The sequence below is a fragment of the Diabrotica undecimpunctata genome, chromosome 4 (genome assembly GCF_040954645.1).
Source record: "Diabrotica undecimpunctata isolate CICGRU chromosome 4, icDiaUnde3, whole genome shotgun sequence".
NCBI lineage: Eukaryota > Metazoa > Arthropoda > Insecta > Coleoptera > Chrysomelidae > Diabrotica > Diabrotica undecimpunctata.
In genome coordinates this window covers 139602397-139625851 of record NC_092806.1, presented here as the reverse complement: position 1 = coordinate 139625851, position 23455 = coordinate 139602397, and the positions used below count along the sequence as shown (strand labels likewise).

General features: G+C 34.8%; 1 protein-coding gene across 3 annotated transcripts in view; it reads right to left on the bottom strand.

Annotated features, from left to right (window-relative positions):
- sdt (MAGUK p55 family member stardust) overlaps positions 1 to 23455 on the bottom strand; it is a 419055-nt gene that overhangs the window by 246644 nt on the left and 148956 nt on the right. For all 3 annotated transcript variants that reach the window (XM_072530396.1, XM_072530397.1, XM_072530398.1), the window contains one exon: positions 4482 to 4621. In XM_072530396.1, coding sequence (XP_072386497.1) covers positions 4482 to 4621 — 140 coding nt within the window. The remainder of the gene's footprint in view (positions 1 to 4481; positions 4622 to 23455) is intronic.

Here is a 23455-nt window from a genome sequence, read left to right as displayed (position 1 = left end):
ACGAAACTTTCAGCAAATACAGACATCCAAGTAGAAATTTTTCTCACGAACCGATTAACCAAATTTGATAAAAATCCAAGGGTACCCCGTTGGAAAATGTTTGCCAAATTTTACAAAAAAAAATTTGGTTTAATGTTTTGGTACATGCACTTGGTCCAGCTGATTCCAAACATGCATTTTTTTTCTGATCCCATAACCCCAGTTTGCCGGAAAAGAGGAAAAAGCGAATTTGAATATCTACAGTTTTTTAGATTTTCCGGCAAAACGGTGCATAATTGTTAGCCACATGTTTAGATTTTTTTAATCAGCAAGTCACCCTTTATCGAAATAATTCAAAGTTCAAACAAAATATTCACTTTTAATTTTCAAGAAATTTTCAGCGAATACATACATCCAAGTGGAAATTTTTCTCACGAACTGTTAGATGTAGAAAAATTCGGAGTATGGCAGAAGAACGAGCGGCCAATTTTATGTAAGAAATGTCCATTCGCTTGACTCTCGGAACAAAATTGACGCCAACATAGCCGATTAACGAAATTTGATAAAAATCCAATGGTCTACAGTTGTTTCGATTTTCCGGCAAAACGGTGCATAATTTCTAGCCACATGTTTATTTTTTTTTAAACAGTAAGTCACCCATAATCGAAATAGTTCAAATTTCAAACAAAACATTAACTTTTAATTTTCACGAAATTTTTAGCAAATACAGATATCCAAGTGGAAATTTTTCCCACAAACCGTTAGATGTCGGAAAATTCTGAGTATATCAAAAGAACGAGCGGTCAATTTTATGTAGGAAATATCTATTCGCTTGACTCTCGGACCAAAATTGACGCCAATATAGCCGATTAACGAAATTTGATAAAAATCCAATGGTCTACAGTTTTTTCGATTTTCCAGCAAAACGGTGCATAATTTTTAGCCACATGTTCAGATTTTTTTTAAAAGCAAGTCACCCTTAATCGAAATAATTTAAATTTCAAACAAAATATTCACTTTTAATTTTCACGAAATTTTCAGCAAATACAGACATCCAAGTGGAAATTTTTCTTACGAACCGTTGGATGTAGGAAAATTCTGAGAATAGCAGAAGAACAAGCGGGCAATTTTATGTAGGAAATGTCTATAGGCTTGACTCTCGGGCCAAAACTGACGCCAATATAGCCGGTTAACCAAATTTGATAAAAATCCAAGGGTACCCCCTTGGAAAATTTTTACCCTGTCATACTAAGGGGGTTGAAGGTAGGGGTTGCATTTTCACGTTAAAGAATGTCAAGTTATAATTTAAATTTGACGTGTTTCGGGATTTTTTATAAATATGTACAGTAACCTAAATAATAAATTTATTCCATTTGGCTTTTACACACTGTATATATGGGTATCACATGCAGCAGCTTAAACTTATTCATAAAATAGTTCGTAAGGTTTTATTATGCAATTTGCAATTTAGTTTAATTTTGCAATGGATTATATATTTTATTATCTTTTATTTTGTGATATTGACGATTTATGTAGTTTTAGTAAATTTTAATTGTTATGGTTATTTTTTTGTCTTTTGGAAGCTTTGTCCATAAAATTGTATAATTTTCAGTGACTATAAAGCATATTTCTATTCTATACTTCATACTGTCCTACTGTTTAGTTGTCGCTAATTTATACATACTCTGATGATCCGTATGGCATTATTAGGTTATAATATTTGTTAAATATTTTAACTTATCCCGACTGTTAGAGCTAATGATGTCAATATTGCGAATTTTATCAGTCAGTATTATCAGTTATAAAACATTTTATTCCTTTATTGTATACAGAAATATTTTCTTTTTTTTTTGGGTTTCTTTACTGTAAAAAATTCCTTCTATAAAACGTACGAGCCGACGTGTTATATTAATTTTTTAGAACAAAAACTTGATTGCACCATAGCAACTTGCGACCTTAACACTATACTTCTAAGAAATTTATAATGCCTCCCAAGTTTCTATTCAAGTCAAACGGGAATCAGGTTACAGCTTACACGCCTCATTAGTAATTTATTGAATACAGCAGGACCCTCGGTAAAATAGTTTCAGTTGGGAGGCGCCACAACTTTTAGTGCCCAATTTGGAACAGTGACGCACCCTAACGACAAATATTTTAAGCATTTTCCTCCATATATTTATTTGTATTGTAATATCTACACACCAAGCTACCAATAAATGTAACAGACAAAATCAGGAAAAAAATTATTTGGATGGACGAAAGTATTTTTCGTTAATTTAAACCTATTTTGTACTTCTCTTCTCTTTATTATTCTCTATCCATTAATGAAAATAAAGAATTATAGTGCATTTGAAAATTCTTGATAGCACAAATTTTATTGCACGTCAAATAAAACCCAATATAAGATTATTAAACAGTGACGGAGATTTGCTAGAATAAAATATTTAGCATTGTTCGGAAAATGTTTGGGTTTTACCTAAAATTTTTAAACATATAAATTTATTTCAATTCTTGTCTTAAATTGTGTAGTCATTTTAATCAACAAATGATATGTACGTAATCTCTACAGGTACGTAATATTTAAAATTTCCAAGAAGGGAAGGATCAATTTATAAGCACTCAACTTTCTTAGAAGGGATTAAAATATGCAAGCGGCGGAACGTATTTTGTAAATTGTGAATCATTTTAGTTAAGATTAACAGGTTGTGTTTGTAAAGTCCTGTGATTTAAATACGCAGAATTGTTAGTTCTAGAATACAAAGCGATATTAATTTATAGATAGTATTTATATGGCAGAATTAATTGGTACCAAAAGAGTGGCTAAAGGGGAATAATATGTCCATTGCATAAAAAGGGTGATCAACTGGAGTGTAAGAACTATAGAGGCATTACTCTCTAAGCAACTGCGTATAAAATATTCAGCAATGTATTGTTTGAAAGACTTAAACATTTTACAAAGGATATTGTTGGTCAATATCAATGCGGCTTTACTGCTGGAAAGTCAACTACACATCAAATTCAAGCACATAGGCAGATTCTAGAAAAGTCACTAGAATATAACATAGATACACACCATCTCTTCGTCTAATTCAAAGCAGTCTATGACAGTGTGAAAAGAACTGCATTATATAATGCGATGATAGACTTGGCGATCCCACCTAAGTTAGTTAAGTTGACCCAACTAACAATGCAAAACGTAAGCTCATGAGTTAGAATTGAAAGAAAACTCTTTGATATTAATAATAGTCAGAATAAATAGAACTATTTTTAATAGATAGACGCAAAATCTCGCATTCGCTAACGATATAGATATAGTGGGCAGAAGTATTTTAAGAGACATGGCGCATTGTTTTAAGGCTTGCGGACGCGGCAACTGAATTAGGACTTGTGGTAAACGAGGAAAAAACCAAATATATGTTGGTTTCTAAAAACCCCCGAAATATTTAACAGAGAATTCAAATTAACAACCATACCTTTGAGCAAGTCAAAGAATTCACATATCTTAGACCGTTAGTAAACGCAACAACCACGACAAGCTAAGAAATAAAAAGACGCACAGCAATAGCATGCAATAGTAAACAGAACTGTTTACGGTCTCCAGAAATATTTAAACAATAAAAATATAAAACGTGCAGTAAAGCTCAATATATGCAAGACCTTAATTAGACCGGTTTTAATATATGGGGCTGAAACGTGGACCTTATCTCAAAATGATGAAAGACTTTTTGGTATTTTTGAGAGAAAAATTCTTAGAAAGATTTTTGGGGTCGTAAATGAAAATGGGCTATGGCATCAAAGATACAACTTTGAACTATATCAGTTATACACCGATCCAGATATTGTGAAATTCGTTAAAGTGCAGAGACTTTGATGGGCTGGCCACATCGCTAGGATGTGTCAAATCACGAATAAATGAAGAAATTCGAAACCAGAGGGCACCAGAAGCAGAGGAAGACCACGAAGGAGATGGATTGATGATGTTGAAGAAGACTCACAGATTCTAAGGATCAGAAGATGGAGGGAAGTTGCCAGGAATCGACAGGAGTGGCGACTTCTTTGTGAGCAGGCCAAGATCCACAACGGATTGTCGAGCCACTTATGATGATGATGATGAATGGCATCGAAAGGGCTTTCAAATGAATAAAAAATTTCGGTGATATCTCATACACACTTTGTTTTATTTAGATTTAAAGATATGAAGCGCTTAATTAAAGAGCTCTTACATTAGGTACTGAAAGATTTAAATATAACACATTGCATCTCAATTATCAAGCTAAAGTAATATTTTCCGCTAGAATATCTACAGGTAAAATATTATCCCTTCTTTATAAATCAACCTGTATGCAATTCCCGAAATACTAAATCCAATAATATTTTCAATCACTTAACAAGGTTACATTTGGTATAACCTGCGAGGAGGAAATCGTCCCGAAAGTCAACCTACTTCTACAGAATGACCTAGATTAATATAGAGTAGAGACAGAGACAGATAATGGTCTTACTTGTTGTGAGAGTTTGTTCATGTCGATGGGGGTGATCCGTTTGAGAGCGGAGAGTTTCTCCAAACGTTCTCTCGCTTGTTGTTCGACCGCGATAACGAACGCATCTTGAACGTTGCTCGAACACAGGTCCAAGTCTACAGCTGAAACATAAAAAGTTAATTAGTTAAGTTGGTACAATTATGGCAGCATTAATGCTTATAGAGACTTAAACATACGAGATTACTAATAAGATTCAATATAAAATTATAATGTACTCTAAAATAGAACTTAAGGTGTTGCCTTTTTGTGCTTAGTTAATATCGTTCTAATCTTGTTTCTTTATGGCATGTAAGTTTGAAATTTTATCTCCTCATTTAATCGTAAATACAGCACTTTTACTGAAAAATTTGAGATTTTATTACGTGTTGTAAAGAAGAAATCACATTATTTAAAACTTCCTGATAGCTGGCTTTAATCAAGATTTATAAGTTTATGCGAGCTATTGCAATTTAATGCGAGAAATGTGGCAACTATAGAATTATATGTCTTAGGAGTAACCTACTAAAGACGACTTCTCTTAAAGTAAATTACAGTAGAAGTAGTAGAATAAGTTCATATAAAAGTCCTAAATATAAAAAATGATCATTAATTGATCATTAGGAAACACCTAATATTAAATACCCAGCTATTGATAACCTATCAACAAGAGTAGAGAGTTATACCTATCTCGGTAATAATCCTATAGCGGATGGAACCGTTTTGTTTCGTGTGGCCCCATAACCTCTTCTTTTTCTTCTTCCTTTTATGTAGACATGACTCTGTCTGTTTTTCAATGTGCCTCCAGTAAGTTGTCGTTCCATTGTTTTCGTGGTCTTCCTAATGATCGTCTTCCTATTGGGGAACCGTCTCTTACCGCCTTTACTACTCTATTTGTTGTCGTTCGGCCTATATGATCGTTCCATCCTACTCTTCCATTTCTTACCTAGTTCTTGATGTTCTCCACCTTGCATTTACGTCGTATATCTGTACTTCTAGCTCTGTCCCATAGTGTCTTGCCATAATTTTTTTAAGTGTTTTTATCTCTGTTGTTTCTAACATCCTTTTTGTCCTCTCTGTGTCAGGTCGTGTTTCTGTCGCGTATGTTATTATTGGTTTGATGACTGTTTTGTAAATTCTGCCTTTCATTTCTTTCCCGATATTTTTATTTCTCCATATTGTTTCATTCAGGCAGTCTGCGGCTATGTGTCCTCTATTCACTTGATCTTCCACCTCAGTTTGGAGCTTTTCGTAGCTAGATAATGTGATTCCTAGATATTTAAACTCCATCACTTGTTCTATTATCTTCCAGCTCTAATTTACATCTTAGTAAATTTGCTGTTGTAACCATGCATTTTGTCTTTTTTGGGTTTAAACAAAATTAAACATGTTTAATTTTTTGGCAGTTATATTAAATTGGTGCAGCATACGTTGTAAATCATCTTCACTTTGAGAGAGTATGTAGTATTGCATCGTCTGCATATTAGTCATTATTTTAAGTTGTTTTTCTCCAATTTGGTATCCTTCTTTAGTTCTTACTTTTTTTATTATTTCATCCATAATCAGATTGAACAATAGAGGTCTCAGGGAATCCCCCTATCTTATCCATCCCATTGCCAACTTCAATAGGGTCGGTTAGTTCTTCTTCCACTTTTACTTTTATTGTCTTGTTTTGGTACATATTTTTGATCGTTTCTCGTGCACTTGCCTCATTATAAATATATTGTCGGTGCAAGATCTTCCCGACCTAAAACCTTGTTCTTCTGCTAGTGTTATAATTTCATTTAGTTTATTTGTTATCACTTTGGTTGTTAATTTTAGTGATGTGTTTAATAAATTAAATCCTCTGTAATTTTCTAGGTCCGATTTGTCCCTTTTTGAAGAGAGGTATTAGGATTCTTGATCTCCATTCTTGAGGAATTCTGTTTTGTTCTATTATTGTTTGGATTAGTTTCAATAGTTGTTCGGTCAGATCTGGTCCTCTATATTTTGGGAGTTCTGTCGTCAACTCTGGTGTTGGTGGTTCATTATCAGCAAATAGGGATCGAAAGTAGTCTACCCATGTTTCCTTCTGAACGTGTTTCATTTCTATTAGTTTGTTCATCTTTTTTCTTTGTCCTCTGATCATTCTCCATATTTCTTTTTGTGTTTCGTAGAAGTCGTGTTTCATCTGTTTTGCTCTGCCAGTTTTCCCTTCTTATTTGTCTAACTGGAAAGAGTTTATTCAGTTAGTGAGGAATACGGCCTGAGCCTCAACTTCAAGAAGACAAAGTGGATGCTGATAAGCAGGAAGCAACAGCCTGCTCGACAGTTACGGATAAGTAACATACTAATTGACCATGTAGAATCTTATGTGTACCTTGGCACCAACGTAAATGCAAAATGGGAATAGGCCACAGAAATTAAGGCGAGAATAGAACGAGCTAGAGCAGCATTTAGCAATATGAAAAAGCTCCTCATAAGCAGGGATTTGTCTCTTCCAATAAAACTACGTCTAGTTAAATGCTACATTTTTCCAATCTTACTGTATGGTGTGGAGGCCTGGACGCTCACGAGAAAACTAGAAGCATTCGAAATGTGGGTGTACCGACGCATTTTTCGTATATCCTGGACCGAACATGTCACCAACATAGAGGTAATCTAAAGAATCGGAAAGGAGAAAGAAATCGTGAATACAATTAAACAAAGAAATCTTGAATATTTAGGCCACATATTGAGACAAGATAAGTACCGTCTACTGCAATTGATTGTCCAGGGGAAAATAGACAGTAAGCGAGGGCCAGGCAGGAGAAAACACTCGTGGCTCCAAAATCTGAGGAAGTGGTTCGATATCACATCGGTCGAACTATTCAGAAGCGCCGCAAACAAGATCAGAATTGCCATGTTAATAGCCAACGTTCGCAACGGACAGGGCACTTGAAGAAGAAGAAGAAGATTTGTCTAACTAAAGTATTTGTTTCATTACTGATTCGTTTATAGTGGTTACATGCCTGTGGTGTTTGTTTATTCAATGGAGGCCACAGGTCTGTTTTAAGCTGCGGTGAACAAGTCAAAATTGCCATAATGAATGTCAACACCCGAAAGAAATAAGCACTAGGCTTCTTCATCGTAAAAGGTAGTAACCCAAATTACCTAAAAATTGAAAGCAGCTATAATCTTTCATCAGATTATTCTCCCATAATATTAACGCTACATGCAAAAGTAGCAGGAAAAGACCAAAAAAACACACCTATGTAACCTAAACACCAACTAGGAGCTATTCCGACAAAAACTTGATGAGAACTTTGAACTAAACGTTTCACTTAAGAACAAAACATCAAAGAAGCCGTCGCAAATCTAACAAAAGGAATTCAAACAGTAGCCTGACACACAACTCTCAATGCTACCGACAATAAATCCAAAGGTGATAATCCGATTATTGTAAAAGAAAAAGTCGTAGAAAACGAAAACCTAAAAAGTAGCAAAACCATAGAACTAAAATCAATGAAAGGAATTATAACAGAGCCGCATCTAAATTAGAAAGATTATTACATACAATAAGAAATCAGAACATACAAGAGCATTTCGAAAAACTAACACCTACGGAAGCAACAGATTATTCTCTATGGCATGCTACACGGAAAATGAAAAGACCAATACAACAAATACTTCCGCTTAAAGACGCGGTAACATGGGCCAGAAGTAATAATGAAAACGCAAAGGCCTTTGTTGAACACGTGAACAACGCCTTTAAACCTTACAACATTGACCAAAACTTGATACATTTTCTTAATATACCTTTTCAAATGGATCTCTCAATTGAAAAATTCAAACCCAAAGAAATCCAAATGATATTCATGAATTAAATCAATCCAAAAAAGCCTCCTTGATATGACCTCGTAACAAACATTGAACAATAGATACACCATATAGTCAAACAAATCAGTAATTATCTAGAAAATAAGAGAAGAGGTACTGAAGTACAGCTTTTGTAGACATTGGCCAATGAGGGTCTTCCACACGCTACCTGGAACGAGACGGTGAGCCTCCTCGCTGACAGTTGACAGTCTGTGGATGAATCGATGAATGAAGGTAGTGCTTCGGAACTTCGGAAGTGATGCCGGCCTTACAGCAGCCATTCCGCTTCCGTATCGCTGGATGACAGAGAAGGGTCTGGTTTAGAAGGTAGGCCAGTGTTGCCAGGCCCAAAAAATTTATTTCCCCAAATTGCGTTTTAAAAGTTGCCAGATTTTGAACAGAATTCCCCAGATTTATATATTTCAGTTTTTAATAAATCTTCTCCATGTATGCAACCTGTGTTGCGATGTATGTTGCCTGCCATGTAGGTTACCGATATTATATCCAGCCATAGGAGTTTTCAACGCTTCTTGTTTGTTTCAAGCTTCTGTCATGTGGCGTATATTATTAGTAAACACGGATTATACGACATATGACAGAAGTTCGAAACAAATGAGAAGCGTTGTAAAGTCTTGTTGGTGACACTGACCGGCATAGTAATTGTTTTTGACATTATTGACAATATGATAGTTATTATATAGAATTACAGGAAATGACAAATTGCATGACTCCTAAGAAGTCTTGATAATTTTATTTGTTTCTTGTCGGGAACCCCGGACTTACACAGGTGGTTCATAGATGACAGTGTCAGGCAACCCCAGGCAATATCATTGTTCGCGGTAGCGCCAATTCACCAAACTGTATTGAGTGTGGCCTATATGTGGAATCAGTCATCGCGATCTTATCTCGTCGTTGTAGTACATTTAATATTCACATAATTACTGGACTTTTTACTATTTTTTACTAAATTTAATAACATATTTTAGCCAGTTTAATTTCTCCAATTCTTAGTCATTTTAAAAAAGTTTTTCCCCAGTCCCCAAAGATTCTTAATTTTCCCCAGTTCTGAGAAAAAAATCCCCATCCTGAAGGTAGGCGTTCGGCGTAGACTCGGCGACGAGAGGACATTTTAAAGTACCTCGGGAACTATGGCCTGGAGTAGGAAGAACGAATCCTGCACTAAGGCCAGTCAGGCGGCGTCCTGGACTGAGATGCCTTTTGAAGATTCCAGACTTACTTGTAAGGCCCCCAAAAAAGGTATGAGAAATATTAGATGGAAAATATTCAGTATTTTTCAAGAATTGAACAAGGGAAACGTATACAGGCTGATCTGTTTGAAGTAACAAAGTTCATTGTATTTTCAGAAAAACGGAAAATCTGTCGACAACGTAAATACTAACAAGATCGGCTGTGTAAAGCTACGGTTTGTTAGAACAGTGCGCAGCGCACAGCATACACGACACGTAAAGCAGAATCTGTTCTACTCGACTCACGGCAGTTTTGGGTGAGTCGGTTTGTTAGATTAATTCGCATAAATATTCTATCGCTCTGAAAACAAGTTTTTCAATAAGAAAACAAGAAATTAGTTTCACATTTATTCTCTCAAAGGTTGTACGTTCAAAAAAAAAATGAATTCTCGCAAACTTAACGCAATAAACCGGTAAGATAGTTTCGAAACAAATTCAGATTTCTGCTTTAATCTGGAGCCTTCTAAAAATTGCAAGACATGACCAGACGATGATAAAGATGTTAAAGAAGACATGGGGAATCTAAAATTTGCATTCCACGACATGTCTCTTCATCTAGGCAGAAATCCTAACGAATTTGTTTCTCGTACTCATACAGAGTAGATCCGAAGAAAATGAAAAAGACAGAAAAGATTTTATTTCACGTTCAAAGCGTCTATGTATCTATTGATACGTATTTCGCTTTAATAAAGCTCATCAGAATAGTTATTCATAGCCGTTCTTAACGTGAAAAATAAAATTCTCTGTCTTATTAGAAGTAACAATAACATGACTTCGTTATGGACGCAATAGCGACATCTGATAGAAAAATCGGTAAGATAGTTTCGAAACAAATTCAGATTTCTGCTTTAATCTGGAGCCTTCTAAAAATTGCAAGACATGACCAGACGATGATAAAGATGTTAAAGAAGACATGGGGAATCTAAAATTTGCATTCCACGACATGTCTCTTCATCTAGGCAGAAATCCTAACGAATTTGTTTCTCGTACTCATACAGAGTAGATCCGAAGAAAATGAAAAAGACAGAAAAGATTTTATTTCACGTTCAAAGCGTCTATGTATCTATTGATACGTATTTCGCTTTAATAAAGCTCATCAGAATAGTTATTCATAGCCGTTCTTAACGTGAAAAATAAAATTCTCTGTCTTATTAGAAGTAACAATAACATGACTTCGTTCTTACCGATTTTTCCGAAACTATCTTACCGATTTTTCTATCAGATGTCGCTATTGCGTCCATAACGAAGTCATGTTATTGTTACTTCTAATAAGACAGAGAATTTTATTTTTCACGTTAAGAACGGCTATGAATAACTATTCTGATGAGCTTTATTAAAGCGAAATACGTATCAATAGATACATAGACGCTTTGAACGTGAAATAAAATCTTTTCTGTCTTTTTCATTTTCTTCGGATCTACTCTGTATGAGTACGAGAAACAAATTCGTTAGGATTTCTGCCTAGATGAAGAGACATGTCGTGGAATGCAAATTTTAGATTCCCCATGTCTTCTTTAACATCTTTATCATCGTCTGGTCATGTCTTGCAATTTTTAGAAGGCTCCAGATTAAAGCAGAAATCTGAATTTGTTTCGAAACTATCTTACCGATTTTTCTATCAGATGTCGCTATTGCGTCCATAACGAAGTCATGTTATTGTTACTTCTAATAAGACAGAGAATTTTATTTTTCACGTTAAGAACGGCTATGAATAACTATTCTGATGAGCTTTATTAAAGCGAAATACGTATCAATAGATACATAGACGCTTTGAACGTGAAATAAAATCTTTTCTGTCTTTTTCATTTTCTTCGGATCTACTCTGTATGAGTACGAGAAACAAATTCGTTAGGATTTCTGCCTAGATGAAGAGACATGTCGTGGAATGCAAATTTTAGATTCCCCATGTCTTCTTTAACATCTTTATCATCGTCTGGTCATGTCTTGCAATTTTTAGAAGGCTCCAGATTAAAGCAGAAATCTGAATTTGTTTCGAAACTATCTTACCGATTTTTCTATCAGATGTCGCTATTGCGTCCATAACGAAGTCATGTTATTGTTACTTCTAATAAGACAGAGAATTTTATTTTTCACGTTAAGAACGGCTATGAATAACTATTCTGATGAGCTTTATTAAAGCGAAATACGTATCAATAGATACATAGACGCTTTGAACGTGAAATAAAATCTTTTCTGTCTTTTTCATTTTCTTCGGATCTACTCTGTATGAGTACGAGAAACAAATTCGTTAGGATTTCTGCCTAGATGAAGAGACATGTCGTGGAATGCAAATTTTAGATTCCCCATGTCTTCTTTAACATCTTTATCATCGTCTGGTCATGTCTTGCAATTTTTAGAAGGCTCCAGATTAAAGCAGAAATCTGAATTTGTTTCGAAACTATCTTACCGATTTTTCTATCAGATGTCGCTATTGCGTCCATAACGAAGTCATGTTATTGTTACTTCTAATAAGACAGAGAATTTTATTTTTCACGTTAAGAACGGCTATGAATAACTATTCTGATGAGCTTTATTAAAGCGAAATACGTATCAATAGATACATAGACGCTTTGAACGTGAAATAAAATCTTTTCTGTCTTTTTCATTAACGCAATAATTTTATTACTCCAAGAAGAGGAGGAAGAAGAAGTGTTGATAACGTTAAATTTGAATAAAAGAAATAAAAATGTAAACGAATTTTTTTTATGTCTTAATAGAGAAGGTGCTTTTAAATTAACAGTCGAAGAAAGATTGTTTCAAAACGAGGAAAAATTTCGAGAATATTTTAGACTTTCCAGCGATTTCTACTAGATCCACTAGTCTTTCATCTTCCTCGGGAACAAATTTAGTAGACATTACTTAATTATTACAATAATAATAACTATATAAAAATACAATTATAATTTCGGTATAGATGTGTACGCTGTTAGCTCAGCTGAACGTTTGTGTCCAAATCAAATTGCAGTTGATTCATTCCAGCGCACACCGTCGACGTACACAGCTATCGGTCTGCAGTGCGCGCAGCTCAGCAGAACCTAACAAACCGTTCTCATTTCTCATAGAGAATCATTTCTTTGATTTTGACGAACGTGCGCGGCGTTCGACTGACTGTGAGTTATGCGTCGCTCACTGTTCTAACAAACTATAGCTTTACAAAACCCTAACAAAACAAAATTTTTGTAACTCGTGGAAGCCATTTCTGAGATAATTGAGACCTTTCATATTTAAAACCCACTCTGTATATCTAACAATAACAAGAACAAACAAATCTCAAAAAAGTCATAAAAAACTGGTAATAATTCACGGAAACATTAAATGTTTTATTATCCTTTTATTTTAAATCTACACTATGTTTCATTGACATGAATCATCAAACGTACCACAATAACAATCAAACGTTTATTGTTGCTTGAATTGTAGTAGCACATTTTAGATAGGAATCCTAAATTGACTTTAAGCTGTCACAAGTTGTTTTCTGTTATATTGAAAATTGATAAGAAATGTTTCCGTTGAATATTTTCAAGGCATAGGTAGATAAAATTAATGACTTTGTTTGTTCGCCTTCTTTAAGATACAATTTATTATAAAATAAATTTACAAAGAAAAATCCTATGTCTAACCATTAATAAAGAAGCCGCAAGGAATTTCTGGCATTTGCAAATGCAAACCACATTTTTCATTAATTATACAGGCGGAATACAATAGACTTGAGTTTTTCCGCGTGGTTCAAACTTTGTTTTTCCTCGAATAATAAAGTTGTAATATTTTGGAAATCAAGCAAATTTTAACAAAAAAAAAAAGAGAACACTGTCCGTAAAAATCAAGAAACCATAGATTTTGCTTTATATTTGCTTGTATACCTGGAGATAGTTTGTGCGCTTATTTGTACACAGCGTTGCCTATTTTAAAATATTTTTGAAGGTATCAAGAAAAAACTAAATGTATTTAGAAGTGTTGGTTATTTTTAATTTAAAAACTAATTTACAAGAAATTAGTTCTAGTAAATATGCAAATATACACAGGCAGTTGATTGTGAAATATGTTAAATATATTGTTCTGAAGCTATTTTCTTGTGGCATCCTATAGCAATTACTGTTTTAATGGGAATAAGCCACAATTAAAGTGTAAACCAACTTTATTGATATTTTAATTTCCACTTCGGAAATCGTTCTGAAAATACAAACATTAATAAATTAAACAAATTTTGTTTTTTGTTACTTGGTGTAAAATTATCTACATCATCGACTCATCTATACTGAGAATTCAGACATACATTATACATTTTAAAGTAGACGACTTTAAAATGATATTGCCAATATTGTTGAGTTGCGTTCCTGGGACGACTTTACTTATAAGATAGTTCATTCGATTACATGAAATCAACTTTAACTTGAGAATATCCGTCAGAAAAGATCATAATATGTAATTCGTCTTTAAAAAGACAAATACATGCCATGATGACAGGAAAATTCTCCTGTAAGTGATTCCATAGTAAATTATGAGGGAAAAACCAGGAAAAAAAACCTCATAATACTATCCCGACATGGTAAGTATTTGATCGTGCATTTAGTTTACCTTCAATAAACACCAAATTCCGATTTTATATGTTTGTTATTTCTTCTTCTTCAAGTGCCATCTTCGTTCCGAAGGTTGGCGATCATCAGGGCTATACGTATTTTCGAAACTGCTGACCGAAACAATTCGTTGCTGCTATTTAAAAAACATAAATGATGTATTCTCTATATGTATTTTAACCTTTAATTGTGGCCTATTTCCATTTAAATAGTAATTAATTATAAAGTAATTGTTTTAAAAATAAATTTCATCCATCAGAATAAGATAATTTTAAAAGTAAAGTTAATATCAGAATATTTGTACAGAAGTAAAAGTTGTTTTCTTTAAGAAAGAATTGTTAAAATAATATGCTTTTACGCAAAGAAACAGACTATCCGGTTGCTTTGTTAATCTTCCATTAATTTAACATCTATATCAATGGCCGTAAATGTGAAAATCGACTACAATAGTACATTATCTTGTATCTAATTTGTTGGGAATTAATTTTCAAACAGAAGTTGCCGAAATTGTTTCTCGCCACTTAAAACGTTAATTATTTCGGGCCAAAACGGATCAAGCTAGTACTAATGCAGTTAGTGTAATGTTTAATTAAAATCAGAACTTCCCAAACTGCATATGGGGCACCATAACTTAGTTATAACTAGTTAAAAGCTTGCTCTCCGAACTTATGATATGGTAGGTATTTGTCAAAAACTTCCATAAAAATGGATTAAATATGATGAGTTATACCAAAAAAAATTCGAATATATATTTTATTTAAAATTTATAATTCGTTTGAAAGCAAAAATATGATTTGCGTTTCTTCTCCTATGTTTAGCTATTTTATTCCTTGTCTCCTTTTGTTAATCCTTGCCTCAACATGATTTCTATTTATCCTTTATCATAAAACAGATAAAGCAATTTATTAGCAAGATTAGTAAACTATTTTTAAACAAACAGAAAGTATTAGAAATTAATTTAAAGACACCGAAATTACAAGATGATTATGACACTCTGTGCCGATCCTAGGGAGTTGGCCACCAGCGTGCGAAGCCACCCTCTAGAAAATATTTCATATTTTTATTAATTCATAAAGATGGCCTATTTTATCTACCTGTCTAAGAATAAAAAGTAAAAGGCTAATAAAAATGCCAAGTTTAATTATTGGCAAGTGAAAAAATTATTTACGAAGATACTAAAAATAACAAAAATAGACATTTTATAATTAGAAATACAAAACAACAGCATTCACTCAGCAAATACAAACAGTACTTACGCATACATTTCGTGAAATCTAGGTAAATTTAAAAAACAGTGAATTAGATCATTTTTGACTATAATTTCTAATATTTCAGTTGCTTGTTTTACCGACCTTCTATGATGATGCAGCCAGGACTCTTCCAGCAATATGACCCCTTTCAGGATTCTTCTTTCATGTACCCTTAAATTGTTATTTGAAACATATCATCATCATCATTGGTGCTACAGCCCTATAAAAGAGCCTCGACCTTCCCAAGTCTATTACGCCAGTCAGTTCTATCCATTGCCAACTGTTGCCAGTTTGCTGCACCTATTTGTCTACCATCCTCATCTACACCATCCCTCCATCTGAGTTTTGGTCTACCCCTTTTTATACTTCCCACAGGTTGTGACATAAGGATTCTTCTAGGAGGGTTGTTCTGCTGTGATCTTGTCAGATGTCCTGCCCATCTTAGTCTTCCTATTTTTATAAAGGATACTACGTCTTTACCACCAAATATATGTTTATATCTGTGATATATCTTGTAGTTGTACCTTCTTCTCCAAACACAATTTTCACAGATGCCACCAAATATTCTTCTCAGGATCCTTCGTTCAAATATAAGCAGGAGATTTGCATCTGCCTTGGAAATGGTCCATGCCTCTGACCCATATGTCAACACTGGTTGTATAAGGGTTTTGTATATGGTTATTTTTGTTTTTTGGCTTAAGTTTCTGCTTCTCATATGTCTACTCAGTCCAAAATAGCATTTGTTTGCTAGAATTATTCTTTGTTTGATTTCTTCCGTCATGACGTTCTCCTTGGTGATCAGGGAGCCTAAGTATGTAAATTTGTCCACCACTTCAAAGGTAGAATTATCAACCGTGAGTTGGTGGCCGATGTTTCTGGCTCTATTGTTGGGTGTTGATGCCATTATCTTAGTTTTATTTTCATGTACTTGCAGGCCCATATTTTTTGAGGAGTGTGACAAGGTGGTATACATTTCTTCTAGCTTGCGTGTTGTGCGGGCAACTAGATCAACATCATCTGCATATGCCAAAATTTGGGATGATTTATTAAAAATGTTTCCTCTGCTGTCTATTTGGGCATCCCTGACCGCCTTTTCCAAAGCTATGTTGAAAAGGAGACACGCCAGCGCATCTCCCTGTCGCAGCCCAACATGCGTTTCAAATGCCTGTGATTGTTCGCCCTGTATTTGGACTTTGCAAACAACTTTACGCATTGTAGCCTTAACCAATCTTATCAGTTTATCGGGGATGTGGAATTCATCCATGGCTTCATACAATTTATTTCTTAGGACACTATCATAGGCCGATTTAAAATCTACGAAAAGATGGTATGTGTCGATATTAAATTCATTGGTTTTTTCCAGTATTTGCCTTAGCACAAAGATCTGGTCTGTTGTTGATCGACCAGGCCTAAAACCACTTTGATATTTGCCAAGAAGCTCCTCTGAATATTCACTCAGGCGACCATATAAAATACTCGAAAATATTTTGTATGCTGTATTAAGGAGGGTTATTCCCCTATAGTTTCTACATTCTAATTCATCGCCCTTTTTGTGTAGCGGGCAAACTATCCCAATACACCACTCTTCTGGGATTTGTTCCTCATTCCAGGCTCTCAGTATGATTTTATATATATGATTAGTCAGAGTAGCACCTCCACATTTAATAAGTTCCGCGGGTATACCATCACTTCCTGGAGATTTATTATTTTTTAGATATTTTATTGCATCCCGTACTTCCTGAATTGATGGAGGCTCCAATGGTGTATTGTTGTTTGCTCCTGGGGGTGGTTGATTTGGATCTTCTACTTCGATAGTAAGCAGTTCTTTATAGTGTTCCACCCACCTTTTCAATACTTCTTCTTTTGTATTGAGTATATGCCCCTCATTATCCTTACATAGTCCGATCCTTGGTTTAAATTCTTTTCTTGCTTTATTTAGATTTTTATAGAATTTTCTTGTTTGATTTTCCTTTTTTAATGCCTCAAGTTCTTCCAATATTCTATTTTCATAAGTTCGCTTTTTTCTCCGATGGATGTACTTCTCTTCTCTTCTGAAATCTTTATATTTTTGTTCTTTTTCTCGGGTTCTTCTTTGCTGCATCAGTTTATATGCATTGTTCTTTCTTCTTGTAATGTCCTCGCACTCAGCATCGAACCACTCATTGCGTGGTGGTGGTCTTTGCGGCCCTAGAATGTTATTTGCTGCGTCTTTAATGTAATTTTTACACATTTCCCATTGTTTATTAATTGTTAGATTCTCTTTAGTTATGTATTTAGTTTCGATATAGTTTTGAAACCTTTCTACCGTTTGCGGGTTTTTGAGGAGTTCAATATTAAGGCGCCTTGTTTTGGTACTTCTCTCCTTCTTTGCATTTGAGATTCTAGCCCGAATTCTTGTGCCAACTAGAAAATGATCTAAATCAATATTGGCGCCTCGATAGGTGCGGACATCCATAAGGTTGGAGAAGTGTCTAGCATCTATGATCACATGATCAATTTGGTTGTTCGTTAATCCATCAGGCGAGGTCCAAGTCCCCATATGTATTTTTTTGTGTAGAAAACATGTGCTTCCTACGATCATGTTCTTTGAGGCTGCGAAGATGACTGCTCGGTGTCCATTCGAATTAGTATTATTATGGAGACTATATTTACCAATGTGCGGTAGATATATTTCTTCCCTTCCGATTTTTGCGTTCAGATCACCGATTATTATTTTAATGTCATTTCTGGGACAATTGTCATATGTTCTTTCTAATTCATCATAGAAATTGTCTTTTTCTTCGTCTTGCTTGTCCTCTGTTGGGGCATGTACATTAATAAGGCTAATATTAAAAAACTTGCCCCTGATCCTTAAGCAGCTCATTCGCGGATTTATCGGCTTAAAATCTATAACCAAGTGCTTGACTTTATTATTGACTATAAAGGCTGTCCCAAATTCATGTCTGGTTCTATGGCAACTATAGTATATATTGTATTTTGCTTTTTGGATTATGCCATGACCTGTCCATCGTACTTCTTGTATTGCAGTAATATCAGCATTATATTGTGCTAATATGTCACACAGTTTGCGGATGTTTCCAGGTTCGTTAAGTGTGCGAACGTTCCAGGTAAATACTTTAAGATCATTATTTCCATTATCCAGGTCCTTATTTCGTTGCATAGGTCGTCGTCGAGATTTCCGTCCGGCATTTTTGATTTTCGATTTCGTAACTATAGGGTTTTACCGGGTTGGGTAGTTAACCCAACGCCAAACCCCCTTTTCGGAGGGCCATTTCACCCACTCTCGTCAGTTCCCGCCCAACTTTCAACCCGGGTTGGATACCAGATCTCCAGCTGGGTTGCTCGGTTAACAGGGGACACCAGCGTAAAGGTGAGAGTCGGATTTGAGTAGAAGAGGCTAGTTGGAGTTAACTGGAATCAACTCCATGTATTCGCATTCTACCCCTTTATCCCCCGTTGATATACCGTATATTTGAAACATATACCGTTCTCTTAATAATGTTCAAAACTTCCCATTTTATGACTTTCCCTCTTTGACTTTTCACATTTTTACTATTTTTTTCCATCCTTTTGAACACCTTGTCTTTTGTAACTGGATATATCCAATTCTTCTATAAACCCATAGTTCAAAGGTATTCAATCTATTTGTACAAGCTTTATTGTGTGTCTACGCTTCCATTTCTTATTAGTAAGCATACTAATCAACAGATAACAAAAATAGAGCACACCTAAAGATAAATTAAGCTAGATGCACAAGAGGAGCAAAGGAGGAATACCGGACCATAAGAAGGGAAGAAAAAAGATTACATAGAAGAAAAAAAGGCAATTTAAAGAAAGCAGTTAGAAAATATAAAATGGCTAAGAAATCAAAACGAAATTCGAAAGTTTCGAAATAAGTAAAGACTTTAAGCTAAGAATAGGGAGCTGTACGAATAGAGAAGGTAATATCCTAAGTGATACGACCTCAATCTTGAACCGATGGGTTGAATTTTTCGACGCAAAGTTTAACGGCCATTATATCGAAGAAGCAGATAACACCATAGCAGATCGAAATAATTGGAATCTATTTAACCCAAACGAAAGACCACCTACCACTGAAGAAATTGCCCAAGCTATTAAAAAGCTTAAAAATAATAAGGCACCAGGAACTGATCAAATTTGTAGTGAGCTCTACAAGAAAATGGCGACGCTCTGCTACAAGCGCTGCATAAACTTTTACTTCTTCTCTGGCAAAATGAGACCATGCCCTGTGAATGGTTTCAAGGCGTGATATGCCCGTTACATAAAAAAGACGATCAGCTTCAGTGTGAAAACTACAGAGGTATAACCCTGTTAACAACTGATTACAAAATACTAGCAACCAAAACTAGTGTTTACACAGTTGGCATAGTTAGAGAATACCAGGCCGGATATACTCCAGAAAAATCAACAATTGACCAGATTTATTCAATAAGACAGAAACAGAGAAATTCGAGAAAACATTAGAATTCAATATTAAAAAATATCACATATTCGTCGACTTCAAGGCGGCATACAACAGTATCAAGAGAACAGTACTATACCAATCAATGCGTGAGTTTGGTATACCAGAAAAACTTTATTCAGATTAATGAGAATGACAATGTCCAACTTAAAAGCCAGCGTTAGGATACAGGGAGAAAATTTTCGATCCTTTGAGATAAAGGAATGGCTTAGACAAGAGGATCCCCTGGCTTGCCTCCTATTTAACATTGCTTTGGAAAAGGAAGTCCGAGACAGGCAAATTAGAGAAGGCGGAACTATTTACAATAGATCGATACAAAAATTTGGATACGCCGATGACATTGGCATAATAGGCAAGATGTAAGCGAGATGTTGGGCAGTATTTCCTAGAATTGGAAACGTCGGCGAAACAGGTCGGTCTAGTCATCAACGAAGACAAAACCAAGTACATGTTGGTTGCTAAGGATCCTACAGCAAATGAGAAACGGGAAGCAGCATTTGGAAGTCATATCTTTAAACGTGTTGACAGCTTCACCTACCTTGGCTCGCTACTGCCAATAAAACAAGCGAAGAAATTAAAAGACGAATTAACCTTACAAATAGGGCTTACTATGGACTCCAAAAACCATCATACTCTTCTTCTTCTTGTAGTTCCTTCTCCTATCGGAGGTTGGCTATCATCAAAGTTATCCGTACCTTATTGGAGGCTGCTCTGAAAAGATCTACTGAGCTGCAACTATACCACTCTCTTAGGTTTCTTAGCCAGGAAATTCTTCATCTTCCTATGGATTGTTTACCCTTGATTATAAGCTTTAATATCTCAATTTCGCACCTCTGGTAATGGTGGCCTATATTCCAGCTTTCTTGTTTTGATGTGTTTTATGATCTTGCAAATCTTTTGCAGCCTTCTTAACTCTTCTCCATTTTTAACTCGTTGGGTCCATGGTATTTTCAAAATCCTTCTAAAACACCATATCTCAAATGATTATAACTTCTTTATATTATCCACTTTTAGTTTCCAGCTTCCCATTCCATACAACAAAGTCGAGAACACATAGCATTTTAAGGCTCTTATTCTCAGCTCCAGAGGAAGGTCTAGATTAACAAACATTGTTTTCATTTTTATAAATTCCACTCAAGAAATATTAAAAGAAAAACTAAAATTATTATATAAAAAACACGGGGCAAAAACATGGACTCTAACGCAGAAGGATAAAAGACTTCTGGGAATATTCGAGCGTAAGATACTCCGCAAAATACTTGAAGCAATAAAAAACCAAGGGCAGTGGCATAAAAGATTTAATTTAGAATTATACATGCATATGTTTATTAAAACACAGCGACTTACATGGGCCGGACACATAATACGAATGCCGGAAAACATGATTGCTAAAAAGCTAACGACAGGAACACTTATAGGAAGAAGAAGCAGAGGCCGGCCGCGAATTAGATGGTTAGATGGAGTTAGGACTGACTTAGGGATTATAGAGATCAGAAGATGGCAACACGTTGCCAGAAACCGAACCGATCGGCGACCAGGCCAGGATCAACAGAGGATTGTCGAGCCAAAGATGATGATGATGATGAATAGTAGTAATGCTTTTGCTATATTTTGATTATTTTCAAGGAAGGTTCAAGGATTTTCCTGCTAGGAATTTCCACATTTTTGTTTGAAATTTTTGTTTAAAAACTAAAATGCTCAAGCCTTTCAGGTAGTCATTGTTTAGCTTTCTTAAGAGGTTGTTCGCTTGTAGTATAATTCTTTCGTTTTTAATGAGCAGTTTGAGTGCACGCTACATGTCTTTTGTACTTGTTTTTTACGAATATGAAACGTTAAAACTATTAAATTTCTGTAACAACAAGGACAAACGAACGTGATAAAGTGCGTGGAACGCGAATTAAGGAGAATGTGTAACAAATACCGCACATATCATTAGTTGTAAGTGATTAAGTATTGATATGTTTTGATCAGGTATTTTTTAAGGATATTTTATGCCGGTTATACTTCTATTTTCTATCTAGATGCTGAGCAGCCAAAAAAGTGAAGTGTAGGAAAATAGCTTATTTTATTTTTCATAAACTACTCTACTGCTCGCATTTTATTTATTATTTTACAATAATCCAAGTTAAGAAATAAACTTACGTTGATTGATTCAGATCTAAGTATGCCTTTTTGTGCAAATTTTGGTTTCTTCTTCTTCTTCTTCTCGTGCCACTCCTAGCGGAGATTGGAAATCATCATGGCCACTGCGACTTTGTTAGCAGCGCGCCTAAAAAGTTCAATCGAACTACACCCGAACCATTCACGTAGATTACGAAGCCACGATATTTTTCTTCTTCCCACACTTCTTTTGCCCTTAATTTTGCCCTGCATGATATTTCTTAAAAGTTCGTACTTTTCACCTCTCACAATGTGCCCCAAGTATTCCATCTTTCTAGTTTTTATCTCATTTAGAATTTCGCATCTTTTGTCTAAAGTTTGGAGTACTTGCGTGTTAGTGACGCGGTCCATCCATGATATTCTGAGAATGCTCCTATAGCACCACATCTCGAAAGCTTCGATGTTTTTTGTGGTCAACTGTTTTAGTGTCCAAGCCTCTACTCCATACAACAGGGTAGAAAAGATATAACACCGCAGCAAATTTTGGTTTGCTAATGTTTTATTTAAGTATCCCATTTTTTTTTTGTAATACATAATTTCATGAATTATTTTGAGTGTATATTTCCGCTCAAAATATTTCCCAAAATCATAAATCTCTCGAAATAATATTTTTTTATTCGCTAGGAATTTTATGCGGTAAAACCGACAACAATGCGGGAGGTTCGGTGACCCGGTCGTGCTCCTTCTTCTGATGGTGTCTGCTGATGGCCCAAACTCTCCGTGGCACCGATGTAACTGTATTTGATGTAGGAATCTCCACTCTTCTCGTCAAATGTAATTTTAAAGGTCACATTAATTATGAGCAGCTATTAACTTAACCCATATCTCGGTTAATAAAACAATCGTAAAAGAAAATTGGATTTGACACCCTTACAAACCTTAAGAGCAAGAAGATCTCTATACGATTATTTCTTGTTGTTCTAAAAACCTTATTATTTTTTTATATTACCTTTCTATAAAAGTCCAAGAAAATAAGTTGTTTTACAGAACTTTCCAGTAGCCAGGTTGACGAGTTTTTCTTTTAATATATACCTGTAGTAACGAACCCATAGGTTTTCTAAAGAAATTTCGGCGATGTTTTTCAATTATTAACATTTTAGTGCGAAAAATGTGATTTTTTCGAATTTTCGACTGCCATTAAAAAGGTATCTATTTATACTTTAATATAAACATGTGTTATGTGTTAAGAGATAGAACAATCTTCAAAATGGCGCATTATAAATTTTTAAAATTATTTTGTTGCTTCAAAAACAGCAAAATAAGACAAAATCGTTAATCATTTACAACTTCTGTAAACTTAATTTGGTGAGACTATTTTGAAGACATTATAAATAATTACAGAGTGCTGCAATTTACTGAGAAGTGAATGGTGTTTTAGAAATATGGCTATGCTCAATAAATGAATATA